The sequence below is a fragment of the Hemibagrus wyckioides genome, linkage group LG15, assembly GCF_019097595.1.
Source record: "Hemibagrus wyckioides isolate EC202008001 linkage group LG15, SWU_Hwy_1.0, whole genome shotgun sequence".
NCBI lineage: Eukaryota > Metazoa > Chordata > Actinopteri > Siluriformes > Bagridae > Hemibagrus > Hemibagrus wyckioides.
This window is the reverse complement of record NC_080724.1, coordinates 3,675,001-3,693,765: the sequence shown is the minus strand read 5'-3', so window position 1 is coordinate 3,693,765 and position 18,765 is coordinate 3,675,001. Positions and strand designations below refer to the sequence as shown.

At 39.1% G+C, this 18,765-nt stretch overlaps 2 protein-coding genes across 7 annotated transcripts in view; both read left to right on the top strand.

Moving 5' to 3' along the window:
* Window positions 1-13,387, top strand: part of ndrg3b (ndrg family member 3b) — a 49,660-nt gene extending 36,273 nt beyond the window's left edge. For 4 of the 5 annotated variants that reach the window (XM_058409761.1, XM_058409762.1, XM_058409763.1 and 1 more), the window contains 14 exons: window positions 931-1,036; window positions 2,340-2,460; window positions 3,647-3,709; window positions 3,835-3,895; window positions 5,001-5,087; window positions 5,425-5,481; window positions 5,651-5,754; window positions 5,842-5,907; window positions 6,036-6,087; window positions 6,845-6,892; window positions 6,996-7,031; window positions 7,228-7,279; window positions 11,063-11,101; window positions 12,076-13,387. In XM_058409761.1, the coding sequence (XP_058265744.1) occupies window positions 931-1,036; window positions 2,340-2,460; window positions 3,647-3,709; window positions 3,835-3,895; window positions 5,001-5,087; window positions 5,425-5,481; window positions 5,651-5,754; window positions 5,842-5,907; window positions 6,036-6,087; window positions 6,845-6,892; window positions 6,996-7,031; window positions 7,228-7,279; window positions 11,063-11,101; window positions 12,076-12,251 (1,068 nt within the window). In that variant the 3' untranslated portion in view covers window positions 12,252-13,387. The remainder of the gene's footprint in view (window positions 1-930; window positions 1,037-2,339; window positions 2,461-3,646; window positions 3,710-3,834; window positions 3,896-5,000; window positions 5,088-5,424; window positions 5,482-5,650; window positions 5,755-5,841; window positions 5,908-6,035; window positions 6,088-6,844; window positions 6,893-6,995; window positions 7,032-7,227; window positions 7,280-11,062; window positions 11,102-12,075) is intronic. The other variant, XM_058409764.1, reaches the window with a different exon arrangement.
* Window positions 13,388-16,688: 3,301 nt separating this feature from the next.
* Window positions 16,689-18,765, top strand: part of sla2b (Src like adaptor 2b) — a 7,054-nt gene continuing 4,977 nt past the window's right edge. The window contains exons 1-2 of one of the 2 annotated variants that reach the window (XM_058409828.1): window positions 16,689-16,958; window positions 18,535-18,643. In XM_058409828.1, the coding sequence (XP_058265811.1) occupies window positions 18,562-18,643 (82 nt within the window). In that variant the 5' untranslated portion in view covers window positions 16,689-16,958; window positions 18,535-18,561. The remainder of the gene's footprint in view (window positions 16,959-18,534; window positions 18,644-18,765) is intronic. The other variant, XM_058409827.1, reaches the window with a different exon arrangement.

The following is an 18,765-nucleotide window of genomic DNA, read 5'->3' as shown; positions in this document are numbered from 1 at the left end:
ACTGCTGAGAGCTAATGAATCATTATGGAGGATCATGTGCACCCAGTGGTTCAAACCCTGGAGGTGGTGTCGTACCGATACACACAGCAAGACTGGTGACAGAGTGGTCTGAAGAACAGGAAAGTGAAGTTAAACATCTCCCATAGCCTGCACAGTCATCTGGATATTATCAAGACTCTTTGAGGTGTTTTGGAGGAGTGAAACGTTTTCCTCCACTAGCATCATATAGTTTTGCATGAAAAATGGCGCAGAATCCCTCTGGTATATTTTGGGTTTAACCCGAATAGCACATCTATTTGGAATGAGCTTGAGCAGGTTTCTAATGTTTTTATGTAAAAATTGTTAATTGTGAGAAAATGTGTGTGTGTGTGTGTGTACGGACATGTGTGAGTGATGCTCAGATGTCTAGGTTTTAAATACAGCCAATGCACCGTGCTGCTGTTTAATAACAAACATTGACTATGGATGTAAACCAAACACCCACACAACCCCAAGCAACAAACTACTACACAGATGCATATGGAACAGTGTGAGACGGAAACCATCGTCTCTGTTTAATGTACTCAAAGAATCTGTGACTATTTCAGTGTGGAGTTCTAGTTATTGCCAATTCTGATGCACAAACAGGTAATTGTGCTGCAGTTTGACGTCGTTTGAGGTTTATTCTAGCCAAAGCCGGTGTTTGTGCTGCAAGTGTGTCAGCACGAGGAAGCTTCCTGTGGTGGTAACATCAGATATTTTTGACTTATTTTTGTTGTTGATGTATCGCTGACGTTTGTTTGTCAGTGTGGTGTTACACAATGTGCTCATTCATGTAGCCTGGGTTCATACATGACTCTTAGTCATTTCGATAGAATTTCTTTACCTCTTGCTGACGTCTTCTTTTCCTTTCTTCTTCTTTTTTTTTTTTTTTTGTTTGTTTGTTTCCAGGAGCATGACATCGAGACCCCCCACGGTGTTCTCCATGTCACTCTGAGAGGAACACCTAAAGGCAACCGCCCTGTCATCCTTACATACCATGACATTGGCCTTAACCGTGAGTTTGTCCACCACAAGTACTGTTATACAGAGTCTAAAATGATGATGATGATGATGGTGTTATAGCTTTATAGGCTCCATTACACAATTTCCCTAGACCAAAAGGACCTCAATCATTTTGCACCTAGAGACCCATTTAACTATAAAATCAATTCTACACATCCCCTCAGTACATCGTTTAAGCATATACAATAATATTCAGAGACATAGAGCTTTGTATTTCTTAACTTTCCATGTTCAATGTTCAAATTCAGATTGTATTTGTCACACACACACACACACACACACGTAAACACACAGTATGGTGTGTAGTAAAATGCTTTTTGACAGTGTTATAAAAAGTAAAATAATATAGAATAAATAAATATAGGTAATAGAATAAAATGAGATGGAATCACATTAAATAATGCAATAAACTATATACACTGATCAGGCATAACATTATGACTACCTGCCTAATATTGTGTTGGTCCCCTTTTTTGCTGCCTAAACATCCCTGACCCATCAAGGCATGGACTCCACTAGATTTAAATTTAAGTTTAAGTCCTCTAAGTTGTCAGGTGGGTCCTCCATGGGCTTAAAGGGTAGTTTTGATAGATACTGACCACTGCAGACCAGGGACACCCCACAAGAGCTGCAGTTTTGGAGATGCTCTGATCCAGTGGTCTAGTCATCACAATTTGGCCCTTCATCAAATTCGCTCATATCAATGATGAGGAGATCATCAGTCTTATTCACTTCATGGGTCAGGGCTCAGATTGTTGTAGCTGATCAGTGTATAATGTGATAATGTTCAGATGCGTGCACTTATTTACTTGTTTAGTCCTATTTATTTTTGAGTTTTGAACTTAGATTAAACCCAGTGACCTGTCACACAGGCTATTAACTATAAGAACTCAATCCTAAAAATAATAATGTTGATAATATTGAGACATGATTTCCACTACTGACCAAAAACAAACCCTCTATGGACATCCTAGTTATTTTGGATCTCTGGGAGAGACGCTACTTTCAGACCCACTGTTCAAGCGCTACCATATAAAAATAAAAGTTTTATTTTTTAAAACTTAGCAATTTACTGTGCTATCTGTACAACTGTTGTCATGTGTGCCATACCAATAAACTAATATTTAAAAAGGTATATAGCAAAATAGTGAGCTAATATTACATTTTGCACACAATAATCCTTACACACAGTAGAGGCTAAGGGTGGGCAGAGTTCAGCATCGTATTCTGAAGCATCATACTCTGTTATACCGGATACTGACGGCCGTTCTTGTTTGTTAACTTCTTTATTGCAGATAAGTCATGCTTCAACACTCTTTTTAACTTTGAGGACATGCAGGAGATCACACAGCATTTTGCCGTGGCTCATGTGGATGCTCCAGGCCAGCAGGAGAACGCAGCACCTTTCCCTACTGGGTAAGAAGAAATGTGTTTACATTTGTGTTTACAAATGGTTGCATCACAATAACTGATGCGAATAAGGATATGCTATGTTTTCTTTTCAATTCTTTACATTTGTTTTTGTATTTTCCCGATTTTCTTTGCAATTCAGTCATTTACCAGTTCTCCACACCATACATCAGCTACCTCTGAGACACATGATGCCTCATACACTAGCTCACAGACACCTACATTTGGCTAGTGTCACTGCAATTAACAGGAGAGATTGTAGGCCATCTTTTTGCTCCCAGCCAATTTTGCTCCTTCGGTTCTCGGCCATGGATGGATCAGGTCAAAAGCTTTGGCACTGGTTTTCACACTAGCGTCACGTGGCCTCTCAAGTGTGTAATACAGAACCATGATTCTAGTGACAATTATGATGTGGAAAAGCCAGACATCTAATGTTAGTGCTTAGCAGGTTTGCCTCACAGCTTCAGAGTTGGAGGTTCAGTTCCTGCTTCTGCCATGTGCGTGTTTGCATTTTCTAAGTGTTGCCATTTTCATGTTCTCGCAGTTCTCCAGGGTTTCCTTCCAGCACTCTGGTTTCCTCCCCAAGTCCAACATGTTTTGTAGGCTTATTGGCATCTGTCCATAGTCTGTGAGTGTGTGATTTATCTGTGAGTGACTATACCCTCGGATGGGTCTGTCTGCAGTTTGTCCAGGGTGTCCTGTCCCTGGGAAAGGCTCCAGGTTCTCAGCAACCCTGTTTAGGATAAGCAGATGTGAGAATTCAAGCATAAAGACCCCTAACCTCATAACTCATAAACTAATTGTCTCATGGCTAATTTTGGAAGAGTTAAGCAAATATTTACAGCACAGCAGAGAACTACAGTTTCTATGCAAGCGAACCACTGCAGCTGTCCCGTCACTAGGCTAAAATGCTGATTCATCACTGCTACTTACACAATAAGGGATTGTGACTAAATGTACAATAAGACATGATGCTAATTGTTCTCCATTACAGTACGTGTTTGAACAGACACTCTCCAATACAGAGTTGAATACATGGAGCGGATCCTTTCACAAACGTGCAATAAACAGAACTTTACTTTATTTCATGCTATCATTCAGTGGTTTTATTCATACCGTATGTAAACAAGAGTCATCCAAGTCATATAAATCTGTCTTTCTCTCTCTCTCTCTCTCTCTCTCTCTCTCTCAGGTATCAGTACCCTATGATGGATCAGCTAGCTGAGATGCTGCCCTCAGTCATGACCCACCTAAGGTAAGTCTCCTCATCCGTCCCTAGCGCATTACCTCACGAATACACCAAGAATTTAATATCCTTTCATATTATTTTCCCTTGTCTGTCTGATTGAAATGGATGTCTCTAAACGAAACCTTTTGTAGGATCAATAGTGTGATTGGGATCGGTGTTGGTGCTGGAGCCTACATACTCACCAGACTGGCAGTAAGTGACCTCTGTTACTTAATACAACATATCAACAATGCCATTTGATAAACATTGAGTACCTTTATTGTGTTGAATGAAAGCAAAATATATAATAGATTGGGGTTTTAGGGTCCTGCATCCAACAATATTGCTAATTGGACAAATCTCAGGGCGGACACACTCTTGCATAGTTACACACTTGGAAGGCACACACGTATTAGGTATCACAGAGTCACTCGCCCACTTTGTCTCATCTTTCCATAATTAATCTGTATGAAATTGAAGAGGATTTGCTAAGATTAATTACTCGAAGCCATGTGCACAGCTACTTTTTACCAGGATTTTAATACCAACTGCAGACTATTAACAATAGGACTTATTATTAGACATTGGTGTTAAATTCTCCTTTAGTGTGTTTATATATTGAGAACAGTGCAATTACTCTCTCTTCCTTTTGTGAAACTAGAATTATCAGGCATTGTCAGGGTGTGATATGAACATGCATCATGGGGGAAAAACTAGGTGAAAAGGCTTGTTAATAGTGATTAATTATAGTCCTGCCATATTCACACACGGAGGTGTTGACAACAGTTGGATAAAGCCGAGCAATGTGAAGCGCTCTCTCTCTCTCTCTCTCTCTCTCTCTCTCTCTCGCTCACTCTCTCGCTCACTCTAGTTTTTTTCCATACACCACCGTGTGCATCCATTATGGGTTTCATAACCGAACCGCTTGCATCCTGAACAACCCATCTTGCTTTGATGTAGATCATGTGTCTGATCGTCACAAAGCTCAAGTTCGTGTTTAAAACCAAATGTGTGAGCTGCTCTGCTGCACTGATGAGAAAAAGGTGAAGGTGTGATCGTCTTTGTATGTGCAGAAGCCATGTGAGTGGGTTGTTTAGGTTGAAAAGTGATACCTGGAAGTCAAAGCCATTATGCAAAAAAAGATTCTTTCTCACAGTGCACCACTTCCTTTCAGGTGCTTGACCCTTCACTAAGAATATATAAAGTGTATCTAAAAGGTTCATCATTTTATACTGAAAAATACATTCCTGAACCAAGTTATGGATGGAAACCTTCCCAATTTTCCAGTATTTTCCAATTCCTCTTTCTTCTCTTCTAGCTGAATCACCCTACACTGGTAGAGGGATTGGTTCTTATTAATGTGGACCCCTGTGCAAAAGGATGGATGGACTGGGCAGCCTCAAAGGTAAACAACATGTAGAACATAACATTTCTTCAAAATGCTTTGATGAGTAGAATTTGGCTGCCATGTTTGTGACATGTGCTGGGTGTCCTGGGTGCTGGCCAGATCAGAGTGGATCAGAGAACCTTATGTTCCAAGAATCTAATTAAGCAGGACATGGGAAAGTGCACTAAACCTCTCTGTAATTTAAGGGAAAAAAAAGATTTAGTAGCGACTGTATCTACACCCAAACTCTTTTTGTATTTGGTCATTTTTTACAATGTGTACTTTCAGTCAAAGATAGTTCTGAAATCTAGCAGATGATCCAAACCGTGTACTTCTCTGTATGTCCATGTTGTAGTTGTCGGGTTGGACCAGCAACCTGGTGGATATCGTGATGGCACATCATTTCAGCACAGTAAGTCTTAATACATACTGATTAGCCTTCATAGCCTGAAGAGTCATATCTTTCCTTGTGATTGTGGTAATACGTTAAAGGTCTGCTTATGATGACGCGCTGATGAGTAATAGGTTGGCTGAGTGCACTAAAGAGTGAAAATAATGGCAGGATGTTGTTCAATCAATAGGATGAGCTGACAGAGAACCAGGAGATCATCCAGACATACCGTCTGCACATTGCTCAGGACATGAACCAGGACAACCTGGCACTGTTCTGCAACTCCTACAACAGGTATTGAAGAGATCCACAAGGACCGTTCCGCTCAGCTTCCATACTGACCACATGCAGGAGTACTGACCTTTCTTTATGTCCTCATAGCCGCCGAGATCTAGAGATTGAGAGGCCCATCGTAGGGCTTAATGAGGAAACTGTCAACACTCTGAAGTAAGTGTGTACGCAGGATCATGATATCATTTTTACTGAAGGCCACAATATATAACCGTGCCCAAGTGAAATAATTTTATGGTGTTTATAGATTAATGTGCGTGAAATGTTCCTGCTTTTCTTTTCAGGTGTCCTGCGTTGCTGATTGTGGGTGATACCTCTCCAGCTGTGGAGGCCGTTGTGAGTGATGGATTACTATCTTTAAACAACAAACAGAAACATCTGATCATTAATAATCCTTCTATAAATAATCTGTACCTTGAGTTTGTGTAAATACATTGCATGTGTGCATAATGTAGTGTATATGTGTGGCAGGCTAGGAAAAGGCAATCAAAGATTATGGCAAGCAAGCGATAGATGTTTTGTGAACATAATTCAGTTTGTTCTATAAATGTTGACATTCTGTACCGTGCCTTGACACCTCAACATTATGTTAGCTTAATTATATTATGGTTAATGTAACATAAACCACTTTAAAAGGAAGGCATTTACTCCTGCAGTTATCTGGGCTAGGCTTTGCACTAGGTTTCCTGCCCGTTTAGCCACAAGTGCATTGTTGCAGTTGGGATTAATGCCTTGTTGAGAAGGCCTGGTGCACAGTCTGCACTCTTTATAGATCATGCTTTGTGCATCGTCACACCAAAACACGTTTGTACTCTTTAGTTCCAGTGTAAGGGTAAATGTAATGCAAGAATCTTCTAAAGAAAATTCTGGCTGCGATGCATGCAACAGAGAAACATATTTCAGTTCAGGAAAGTGTGTAGCAGAGCAGTTTGGTGTGTGAGGGGTTTTCCCCAGCCCACCACACATATGCCAATAAACAGCATGATGATTGTTTTGGCTTCTCTGAATGTATTGAACTATTTTTTTATGCCAGAAGCCATCACATTGGCCTCTGTCTATCTCTTTCACTGATCTGGCCTGTTTCTTTGTTCAGGTTGAGTGCAACTCGAGGTTAAACCCCACAAAGACCACCCTTCTGAAGGCAAGATAAGACACTCCTGGCAAATTGCTTCTTGTATCAGGATTCTTTTTAGGAAATATTGTTTTACATTTTGTTTTACTAATCTCTGTTCTTATTATTTCAGATGGCAGATTGTGGTGGGCTGCCCCAAGTTGTACAAGTAAGCTTGAGTCAAAGGAAAAAGTAGTTTTGGGAATCATAATTATCAGCTTTTATATATATATATATATATATATATATATATATATATATATATATATATATATATATATATATATATATATATATATATGTGCACTTGGAAAACGGATACTATAAAGAATGTTCTCGTATAACATTGCACGTTTCTTTCCCAGCCTGGTAAACTTGCTGAGGCCTTCAAGTACTTTGTCCAGGGCATGGGTTACAGTAAGTACATCTCACTCTTTTCAATCATTTCCTTCAGTAGACATCGTGTCTTTAACGTCACACAGCTGTATTGCTTTCCCATGTTCTAGTCTGACCTAAGCTGTAACCTTGTGTCTGAAATGTCTCTGATGTCTCTCTCTTTTATTTTTTTTTTTTTGTCTCTTTGAACATCATGTCTTTTGAAAAATTCACCGTCAGAAAGTTTTCGTGTGGGGAAACATCATCTCAGCAGCCCCTTCTCCTCCCACGCAACACTACACACATGCACACATGCATATACACAGGCATGAACATGCAAGCACGCGTTTGCTGACTTGTTCGATTTGTATGATTGTGGTACTTGCATATCACACTGACAGTAATACTAATACCGATGAGCGATGCATTTTCTACAACAGTGTATTTACAGGAGCACATAGGAGTTCTCCTGGAACTTAAGTAAACCCACTATAACTCCAAAACAAAGCTTAGTGCTAGTATAGCTCAAAATCAGATATTTTCCCTCATACCCCCCCTTTTCGTCCGAGTTAATAATGAATTGGCGTAAATCAAACCACAAGTTAGAATACTCCTCTCAGAGTTCAATTTAGGATGGAGCCGGACTAGCTTTCCTAGTGCCAAACTCAAAATATGACTTTGTTTCCTGTGTGGCTGTGCAGTGATGCGAGCTCCAGGGTGTAAGTAAAGCAGCTTTACTCTGCCAGTATGCTGTGTTGCATGGCCTGCGTGGACTGCTTCCCTGCCCCTCTACTCTTGACCTTTAACTTGAACTTTATAATGCGTGGTGTGTGTGTGTGGTGCCTTGCAATGGACTGGTGTCCCATCCATGGTGTTTTCACACCTTGAACTCAATGTTCCAGGGTTAGGTTCTAAATCCACTTTCAAACCAGGATAAAGGTTCGATGTTAATGTATTAAAGGAAAAAAATCCAGTGACAGCAGTTTCGTGGACCGAAATGCCTCATAGTTCTCAACATAGAACGGTCAGACTGGTTCGAGTTTCAGAAAGGTTAAAGTAACACGGATAACCACTTCGTAGAATTGCGGTAAGCAGAAAAGCATCTCGGAATCTATAACACATTGACCCGTTAGGTAGATGGACTACAACAGCAGATCACCACTTCAGGTTCCAAAACTGGACAGGTGAAGAGCGAGGAAACGTAGCCTGGTCAAATGATTCTTGATTGCTGCTCACAAATGGCAACAGGAAGCAGAATATCAAAGGAATCTTGCAGGAATCCATCATGTGTAAAGCATCTTGTGGAATCCATGCCATGAAGAACCTGGGTAGTTTGGGGAACAGAAATTAGTATAGTGTTCCTAATAAAGTGTGTTTAGATCAAAGATTTTTCAAAGTCTTGACACAATACTGTTGTGTCCAAAATAGTAGCCTTTTTTTTTTTTTTTTGCTGATTTTCACTCAGTTGGGAGCTGAAACCCATTTTGTCGTAAACACTTGAGGATTGTGGTTAATGTTCTGTAATCAGTCATGAACAGTTAGAGCATGAAAAACAAAACATTCTAGATCTGTCAGTTTTTGAGTAACTTTTAATTCTGTTTACTGAGAGGATGATCGACTGCGTGACGCATATGGCACGCTTCAGGGGCTGTACAACACGGTTACCTTCCAAATGTCGCTTATTCAGTGTGACGTGATTAGTCATCTGGCTCCTGACCTTCAGTCCTGGCCTCACTCCATATTACCTCCTCCTCTCAGTATACGAACACATAAACCAGATCTCCCTCAGAATTTAAGAATACAAACTTATAGCATTGTAGTTTTTGTGGGGACTTTTTTGTTGTTCTTGTTTGCTGCATAAGTGGAAAAGAACCTAGCTTGTGTTTATGTGGGCTTGAATAGTTGATGGAGTCTATGAATGTTTGGTAAATTCCATTTTATGAAGAAAACGAGTGGAGGTGCTTGGTGAGGCAATGCAATAAAATCATAATAATTATTATTATTTAATTATTTGAGCTAGCACTGCACGAGTGTTCAGATACACAGACCCGGCTATACTGTTTGTGTAAGATATGATTTTTATTGTGACCTTTGTACACCTATTGGTCTCTGGTGAATGTAGAGGTAGTTGTTGAGTCAGTTATTTGTTGTCGTCCTTTTGTTTTTGTCGGCTCTGATGTAGGAGTCTTGTTTTAACCACAACCACAGAGTTGGGGTCTGAGTTAGGCTAACTGGTGTTTCAAATTGCAAATATGTCAAGGTATTGGCCTGGTCAAGATTTTGTACTAAACGTTTGATATGGATAGTAAATATATTACATTAATAATGACAATAAATAAATAAATAAATACAAATTGACATTTATTGTCATTTTTTGGGTGGGTCTGGCTCTTTTATATTTTGGTGTGGCTAGTTTTTGTTACTTTTGCCTCTCTCCATCTCTTATCAACTATTTCAATGCAGACGCATCTTGGAGATTTAGGAAGTCTGCTGGAACAAGTTAATTCATCTTTTTAAGGGTGAATTATTAGAATATTTGTCCGGTTATTTGAATTACCTATAATATACACTACCAGTCAAAAGTTTGGACACATCTTTTAATTCAGTGTTTTTTGTTTAGGGATTTATTTTCTACATACTAGAACAATACTGGAGATTTCAAAACTATGAAATAACACACATGGACTTAAGTAATCCATATGTAATGGCAACAAAAACAGTCAGTTGTTATTTTAAGACATAAAGGTCAGGTGTTCTGGAATAGTTCTTGCAAGAACAGTATTGTCCAGTGCATTTGCAAAACCCATCAAGCACCATGATGAAACTGGCTCACATGAAGACCATCCCAGTAAAGCAAGACCAAAACTGACCTCTGCTGCAGAGGAGAAGTTCATTTAGTGTTACCAGCCTCAGAAATCACCAATTAACAGCACCTCAGATTAGAGGCGTTATGAAGGCTTTACAGAGCATCAGTAGCAGACATATCTCAATATCCACTGTTCAAAGGACATTATTGTGGATTTCGGCCGCCTTCAGCATTGTTTTACAATGTAGAAAGAAATAAACATCAGGAAAGACCATGGAATTAGAAGGTGTGTCCAAACTTTTGACTGGTAGTGTAGGTAATGATGTAAACACACTATACTGCTAAAAGTTTTGGGACGTCTGCCTTTACATTCACGTGAATGTAATACGTAGTGTTTCTTGTCCCGCCCTTTGCAGATATAACAGCTTCCACTCTACTGGGAAGGCTTTCCACAAGGTTTAGGAGTGTGTTTATGGTTACCGCATTTGTGAGGTCAGGCACTGATGCTGTCTTTATGGACCTTGTTTTGGTCACTGGTGTGCAGTCATGTTGGAACATGAAAGGGTCATCCCCAAACTCTTCCCACAAAGTTAAAATTGTCCAAAAATGTCTTGGTATGAAGCTGAAGCATTAAGAGTTCCTTTCACTGGAACTAAGGGGCCGAGCCCAACCCCTGAAAAACAACACCTGAATTCAATGATTTGGAGGGGTGTCCCAAAACTTTTGCCAATATAATATCAAGCTGTAGTTAATGTTCTGGTTAAGTGTGAATTAGGCTTGGACTAAAGTAAGTTATGATTAATACTGGGTCTTCTGTGTGTAAAGACAGAGCTGGTTTTCCCTGAGACAGAGAAGGTCCTAGCGCTTTCTCCCATGATCCTCCTGCTAATCTGTCTTTTCTTTCTCTTCAGTCTTCTTTTTTTCTTTAAAAAAAAAAAAAAAAGTCTTACTAGTAACATCTTTGTTTTCCTCGTCTCTCTTCCTCTCTCCTCTTTGACCCCTCCGTCAAATGTGAACAGTCCCCCATGTGCTCCTCAGCCATCTGAACAGCGAAGCAGGTACCAGGAGTTTAGAAAACACTTTAGGCTGCACTTCCAGTGTCTTGTCCTTTTATTTGTCTGTTCATTCAGCATCTCTCTCTTTTTCTCTCTCTCTCTTTCTCCATTCCCTCGACATTCAGTTCTGTGTTTCTCACTGTCTCTGCATCATGGTGTTAGTAGCATGAGTCTGTGGTCATTACTTCAATATGTTATTTTTTTTTCTTGATGTCGAGTGTGTGTATGTGAGAGAGCGAGCGAAAGTGCGAGTGTGTTTGAGAACCCTGGGGACAGGTTATCAGAAGTATTTTTGCTTTTTTTTTTTTTTTATTCCTTCTCTCTGAGGCAACTTTTTTGTTGTCCTTTTTTTAAAAAAAATTAAACTACATTAACCTGAGCTATTTTGCATGCTGCATCTCTACATGGAATCCCTGCATTTCTACATGCAATTTCCGAATATTCATTTTTTCAGCCACGGTAAAAATGAATTGGAAGTCAGTTGTAACCCAGGGATTTCCCTTCTTTCATATGAGAATAATGACAAATTTGCAGTGGCTAAAACTTGATTTTAAGGCCACAGGCAGGAAGACACAAGGCTTATTTACAGGCTTCTTTCAGAGATTCAGCATCGTTCTGCATCCCCTTGTGCAGTTTCAATTAATCAGTGGTTCCTAACCAAGATGTTAAAAAGTTAAATAGGTTATTAAACATGTTTATCAACACTCAAGCCTTGTGTCCTTCCAACCTTGGCCAAGTCAGACAGCCAGAAATGAGTGTGTATTGTACTGAAATCTATATTTCAGTACACAGTATTGAATGTGAAGTATTGAATTGAATTGAATTTGCACAGAATTGAATGTGTGCTTCTTTCCAGATCCAGCACCACGTCACCGTAGTTCACTTTTTATTTAAATACCTTATTCAAGGTCGTTTACCCCTTTACCACCTTTGTTCATATTTCTCTCTCTGTCTCTATCTCTCTCTCTCTGTCTCAGTGCCCACTGCCAGTATGACGCGTTTGGCACGCTCTCGTACCCACTCAGCTTCCAGCATGAACTCCGTGGAAGGCGCACGTAGCCGCGCTCACAACAACTCCCAGCCGGAGGGCGCTGCTGCCAGCCCAGGTCATGACACCCAAGCCAGACCACAAACCATGGAGGTGTCCTGCTAAATGTGATAAAACCGCCTCTAATTCTGTATCGTTATGCCACATTCTCTCACATATCTTTCTCTCATAATCCTGGAACCAGTCTTCTGGTGTAATGAAACGATGCAAGGTACGACTAATGAAATACATTCACAATCTGTACACACTTGGTTTTTATTCAAGTCTTAATCAGGTTCTGATATGATGATGATGATGGAGGATAAGTCTCTTGGATGGATGGATGGATAGATAGATAGATAGATGATGTCTCTTGGATAGAAGGATATCCTGCTCTTTCATACTATAGAGAAGACCAAACCGCGTCTCTGCGTCCATCCGCTCATCCCATCAGGTTTTTGCGCAGCATCATAGACTTGTATTTTATTTAAATTTTTTTCCCGTTGACCACAGCTTTCCGTTCTGTCGATATTCTGTGCTTTGTGAAAATATCAGCCTCCAGATTGCAGAATAGTTGTTAAGCCTTGTTTTCCTGTACATTCTCACAACAAAAAAAAATCTACTGATAAGCATGTCGTTTTTAATGTAACTTAATGGAAGTGTACATTTTTTGTTTCCGACGTTTCGAATACTGTAGACCTCAACCACCCATGGGGTAACTTTGCACTGTAACACAGACGTATTGAGATATTTCAACCAGAACACAGTTTTTTCTGGCATTAGCTGCCTTTTCAATAAACTCTAGGTAAAATTCCAGAGAATGACCTGGGCAGAACAACCAACTTTGCATACACATTAGTCTCTGAAGCCTGTTGAGGAGAGGAAACCGGAGACATGGTCATTGATTAGTGAATTTAACTATACGCTCCCTGCAAAACATAAATACTGACAAAGAGGGTATGGTTTTAACTTATTCCATCCTTCCTGTACAGTGGATAGATATTCCAGTTTACTTGAAACCTACTGATTACTTCCTCTATTAGATTTTGTAGCTATATTATTATTATTATTATTATTATTATTAATATAAATACTATTGCTATAATGGTTCCTTGAATGTGTATTCATTGTTGCTCTATGATTGTACTGCCTTGAGTGAGCTTGTGACATCAGGCTTTGTCCTCCCAGCATATAGGGGGCACTATACTTCTGCTGAGTGTATTGATTTGTACTAATTAATAAAGTTAGAGGTTATACATAAACCTGGTGTCGTCATTTTCTATGTTAACAAAATATTTTTTTTTTATGTTGAATGCTGCATCTACAAATATATAACGGTACAATTGTCTAAAAACTAGATTTTTGTTTCATGCTCCTGAAGATGTTGTTACTGTTTCCTACAAAGTTTTGACCAATCTTGTTCACTCCTGAAGTGTTTGACCAATCCTCACCACTCTTTCCGAAAGTATGCCCAATCCTGCCCACTCCTGCAGAAGATTTGACCAATCCTAGCCATTCTTTCAGAAAGCTTGCCCAATCCTGCTCACACCTGCAGACGTTTTGACCTATCCTCACCACTCTTTCAGAACCTTTGCCCAATCCTACCCACTCCTCCAGAGGTTTTAACCAATCCTCACCACTTTTTTAGAAAGATCGCTCAATCCTGCCCACCCCTCCAGAAGTTTTAAATCTTCACCACTTTTTCAGAAAGTTTGTCCACTCCTCCAGAAGTTTTCACCAATCCTCACCACTCTTTCAGAAAGATTGCCCAATTCTGCTCAAACCTGCAGAGGTTTTGACCAATCCTTACCATTCTTTCCTAAAGATTGCTAAATCCTGCCCACTCCTGCAGTGTTTGACAAATCCTGACCACTTTTTCAGAAAGTTTGCCCAATCCTGAGAAAGTTTTGACCAATCCTCACCACTCTTTCAGAAAGTTTGCCCAATCCTGCTCGCACCTGCAGACGTTTTGACCAATCCTGACCACTCTTTCAGAAAGACTGCACAATCCTGCCCATTCCAGCAGTGTTTGACCAGTCCTCACAACTCCAACATTCAGTTCTGACCACACATTTTAGACATTTTAACCTGTTATCAGGTTCTCCCTACAGCATGAAGTTTGGCCATTCCTTCAGAAAATGGCCAGTCAGCTCAGAATATTTGACCTTTGACAATGGAAGGAAGTTTGTCCAGTCCAGCTTTCTCCAGAAGAAAGTCTGATCAATCAAACCTGCTGATTCCTTGGGAAAGTTCAGCGATCCTAAATATAACTGCAGGTGCACCTGTCTGCTATATTTTATAATATAGTATTGTATATTATAGCATTGTTACTGTGCATTATTTGCCAGATGATCTTCCTTCCATCTTCAGAGTGTTTTCTCAAGACTTTGTGCTTCATTTTTTTGAAGCCATTCTTTCAGTTGATGCTTTAGATTGATATCTTGTAAGAAGATAACAGTTTTGTATTTGCATCAAGCATACACTGATCAGTCATAACATTATGAGCACTGCCTGGTCAAGTGAATAACACTGAAAGATCTATTAGGCAGCAAGGGCTCTGATCCAGTGGTCTAAACAATTTTTTCTGGAATTTCAAAAATAATAAACAAACAAATAAAAAAATAAATAAATATTCCTCTATGATTTCCTTTCTCAGAATTATATTTTTGGAATTTCAAAAAATAAATACAAATAAATTTTAAAAAAATAACCTTCAGAGTCAAAAAAACCACAAATACACTCCTGCTAAGCAATAAAATCTTTTCTCGACAAAAGTCTGTAATTTTGTAGAAAATGTAGAAGAAGAAGAAGAAAAAAAGTAGTGCTACTACTATAGCGCTCATGAAATTTTCCAACCAGTAACCAGTCATCATCATCTACATCTGGCCACAGGTGGCATGCAGCTATTTATAGACTTGCTAACCAAAATTCTGCAACTACTCAGAGTACACGCTGTGATACGGGATGTCAGATTGCTGAGTCCATTTTCCGTTTAATCTAGCACAAACAGAGAAGCAGACAGCACGTAGCTCACATTTATCTTTTACACATTTTGTAAGGTATGGAATGAATAGCACTAGAAATAATTCTATTTCTAGAAAGAAGAGCTGGGAATTACTATAAAATGGGCGCTTTTGTTCCTATCTATCATTTCTCATACATTACTAACAGGATAGTTAAACTGTCATAACACTGTGCAGTAATACGTTATATATCTGTGAAGAAACGCTTACTTATGTGATCTTAAAGAGATTTGCCAAATGCAGACAGACTGACAGAGAGAGAGAGACATGAGACACTTCCATTCACTGTTCTTTGAATAAAACATTAATCGTAATGTTAATACTGGATCAAATATTGGTGTGAAAATGTGAGATTTTTTCTTCTACTGTAACCACACTGCAAAAAAATAGAAAAGGAAAAAGTACTTATCGAGTGGAAACATCTTAGATATAGATATGTTTATTCAGCATTTCCTGTTATCAGATTGATTAAACCATTTTTTTCAAGCTTTAAATCATCTTAATCTCAATAAATTTGTTGTTCTGGAGTGAAATAAATGCTGGAAATGTATTTGAAAAATATTTAAAACTTTAAATTAGTCAATAATGGCTAGAAAAAAAAAATTATTATTATTATTATTATTATTATTATTATTAGTGGTGCAGTTTTCTTGACCATGAGGACTTTATTCATTGTGTTAAAGGGTTCGCAGAACAGTTAGTGAAACACACCTTGAGTGATGTGTAGGCAGTGCGTCTGAACGATCTCCTGCTTTTCTGCTTGAACAAACATCCTCTCATTATTTTCATTTGAATAAGATGTACATGTATGGCGTGACGATAACGATGGTAGCCATGTTAGAATTCAGTATAAGACTTCGGTTGGCTGAAATGTGAATCGCTGATGCAGTGCAGGACTAAAACATGACCTGATCGATTCCTGACCCACAGAAATTGTGAAATAGGGCATGGATGTTTTATTGCAGATTTTAGTGTACTTAAATATATATATATATATATATATATATATATATATATATATATATATATATATATATATATATATATATATATATATAGTGGTCACTCTACATGATTCTTGTGTGTGCGTGTGGGTGGGTTTGATTTTTCTTAGTTTTTTTGATTTTGGCCTATTTCATCAGTGACTAAAATACTACAAATATTTCAAGACTTATTTTAATTGTTTTTTTTCCCCTCTTCCATAAGAATAACAGATGATGAGTTGATCCCAGCTTTTGTGCCAAATTTAGACAAGACCGTTTTTAAGACTTAGAAGCCTGGGTGACTCAGAGAAGTTAACAAGCATCAATATAACATGTAGCAGCCATCATTCTTCTTCATTCATCTTCTTCAAGCATTCATTATCACCTCGCCAAGCTGGATTCTTCATTTCATCACTTGTTAAAAGTGATAGTAGAAAAGTTTAGACGTTTCTGTGCTAACAGGAAACTGTTGCTAGTTGCATGTTGTGGGTTTGTGCGTGCGTGTGTGTGTGTGTGTGTGTGTGTGTGTGTGTGTGTCATACATAAAACAGTCTGCCTCTGTGTGTTTTTCATATCTGTGAACCACAGAAGGATTGACAGTTTCTTAGAGCACATACATTTCTCTGCTCCAGGCTTCATCAGATGCTGCCTTCATTTCGAGGCCTGAAGTCATCTGATGTTTATCTGATTTCACTCTCACAAATACACCTCACAGGATAGGATAGGAGTGAGTTTTCTGTTAAACTCAGTCAAAAAGGAGCCAAACGAATGATCTGCAGCCATTGACGAGAAACAACTGGTAAAACAGCTTGCCAGAGAAATATGAGGTAAGTGTTGTGGATCTTCCAGCACTGATTTGGTGTTATTTTAATGATTCTTACGTCGAAGAATACAAACGGCAGGTTGAGATTTGTGACTAGGGTTTAGAACTTGGGTTTGTTGATGGGATAAGAGATGAGACGTTTCTGTATTAATCCCTGGTAGAGGAAATATGAGATACTTGCAGCAAGTGCCAGTAAGAGGAGCAACAAAACCTGTGCATCAAACATAGTCTAAAAAATATATATAGATGCATAGAATAAGAGAAAAAAAATTAATCTTATTTACATATGTTATTGATCCATTTTTACCTACACACGTGCAACATCTTCGGCCTCACCTTGGTGATATACTTTACTTACTTACTTATTTATTTATTTATTTATTTATTTATTTCATTTGAAATGATGCCTTTGAAAAACAACAAGTATCAGAACTACCATACGATTCATTTGATTCTGAATTGTTTGTTACCGCATGAGGATGCATGTTCCATGGGCCTTATTGCATATTGATGTCTTGTGCTAGCATTTTGAGTTTAGCACCCACAGACCCTCGTTTAATTTACATACAGGGATGAGGAAAGGTTTCTGATGAAATCTGAAATGGTAAATCTCGCTTTATATGAGGCCATCTCTTCAAAGGCTGTGAATGTGAATGTGCATGGAGCGTAATCTCTTGGTCAGTGCAGCATGCACGGTGTGGACAGTGTGGTCTCTGTGTTGGACTGAATGACTCTGATCACCTGGTGAGACCCATCTGTCTGACAGGTGGCTTATTCACTCATCTGTGCTGCAGCCATGGTATGAGAAAGGTGCAACTGAGTAGGATTTCATGCATCGTGATAGAAAATTCTCAGCCAGAGCATAATCAGGAGGGGAAATGATCATTTTGCTTTACAGTCGAGAAAAATATCGCTTGCAGTACGTATTATAGCATATGTACATGGTGCTGGAGTCAGCAGAAAACAAAAAAATACCCAGAACTGAATCTCTGTTTGTTTAATCTAGATCCTCGGATTCGTCCTGCACCCCAGACCTGATCTGATATCTGTATCTATCAGACCCTATTTCGCTTAACTCCACCATCATATCTTTCCGACGTGTTTACTTTTTCTCTCTTGAAGTGACGTCTGTTCCAAGAAACCTCTCTTTACTCGTCTTTATCCCTCGTCGATAACCATGCATGGAAAACGTCATGTAGCTCGAGGCACACTCTTACGAAATATTCACATGAAAACCTTGTTTATGTCGCTGACGCATGTAAAAAAAAAAAAAAAAAAAAAAAACCTGTCCTGTCGCACATTTTTGGTGCTTCGGTGTATTTGCAGATAATGGTTGAGCGTCAGCGTTGTGCTCGTTCTATTTTTAGACCGGACTTGCCATACTTAACAGAGATGTGCTTGTGATATTGAAACTGTGGTTGGAAAATGTTGGTCAAAGTGAAAAAGCAGTTTTTTTTTTAATCATCCTTCCTTTAATTCTTCAGAAAAACTGAGACTTTTTTTTTTTTGGAACTGATTTGAGATCTTACCGTGTGCTGCCTTTCTGCTACTTGTATTGATGTTTTGCCTTTTTAATCCAGCCTGCAGTTCTGCTGATCAGACGTATCATGGGCAGCAGGCCAAGTAAAGGCAGGCGTAGCAGCGTACATCACACACCCCTGGATGAGTCCACTGAGCCCCACACCATGGGTGAGCCCGAGCCTGCCGATACACCACACCTTACATCCATACAGCCATACAGAATCAACATACACCGATCAGGCAAAACATTGTGACCACTCAGAGGTGACGTGAATAAGACTGATTATCAT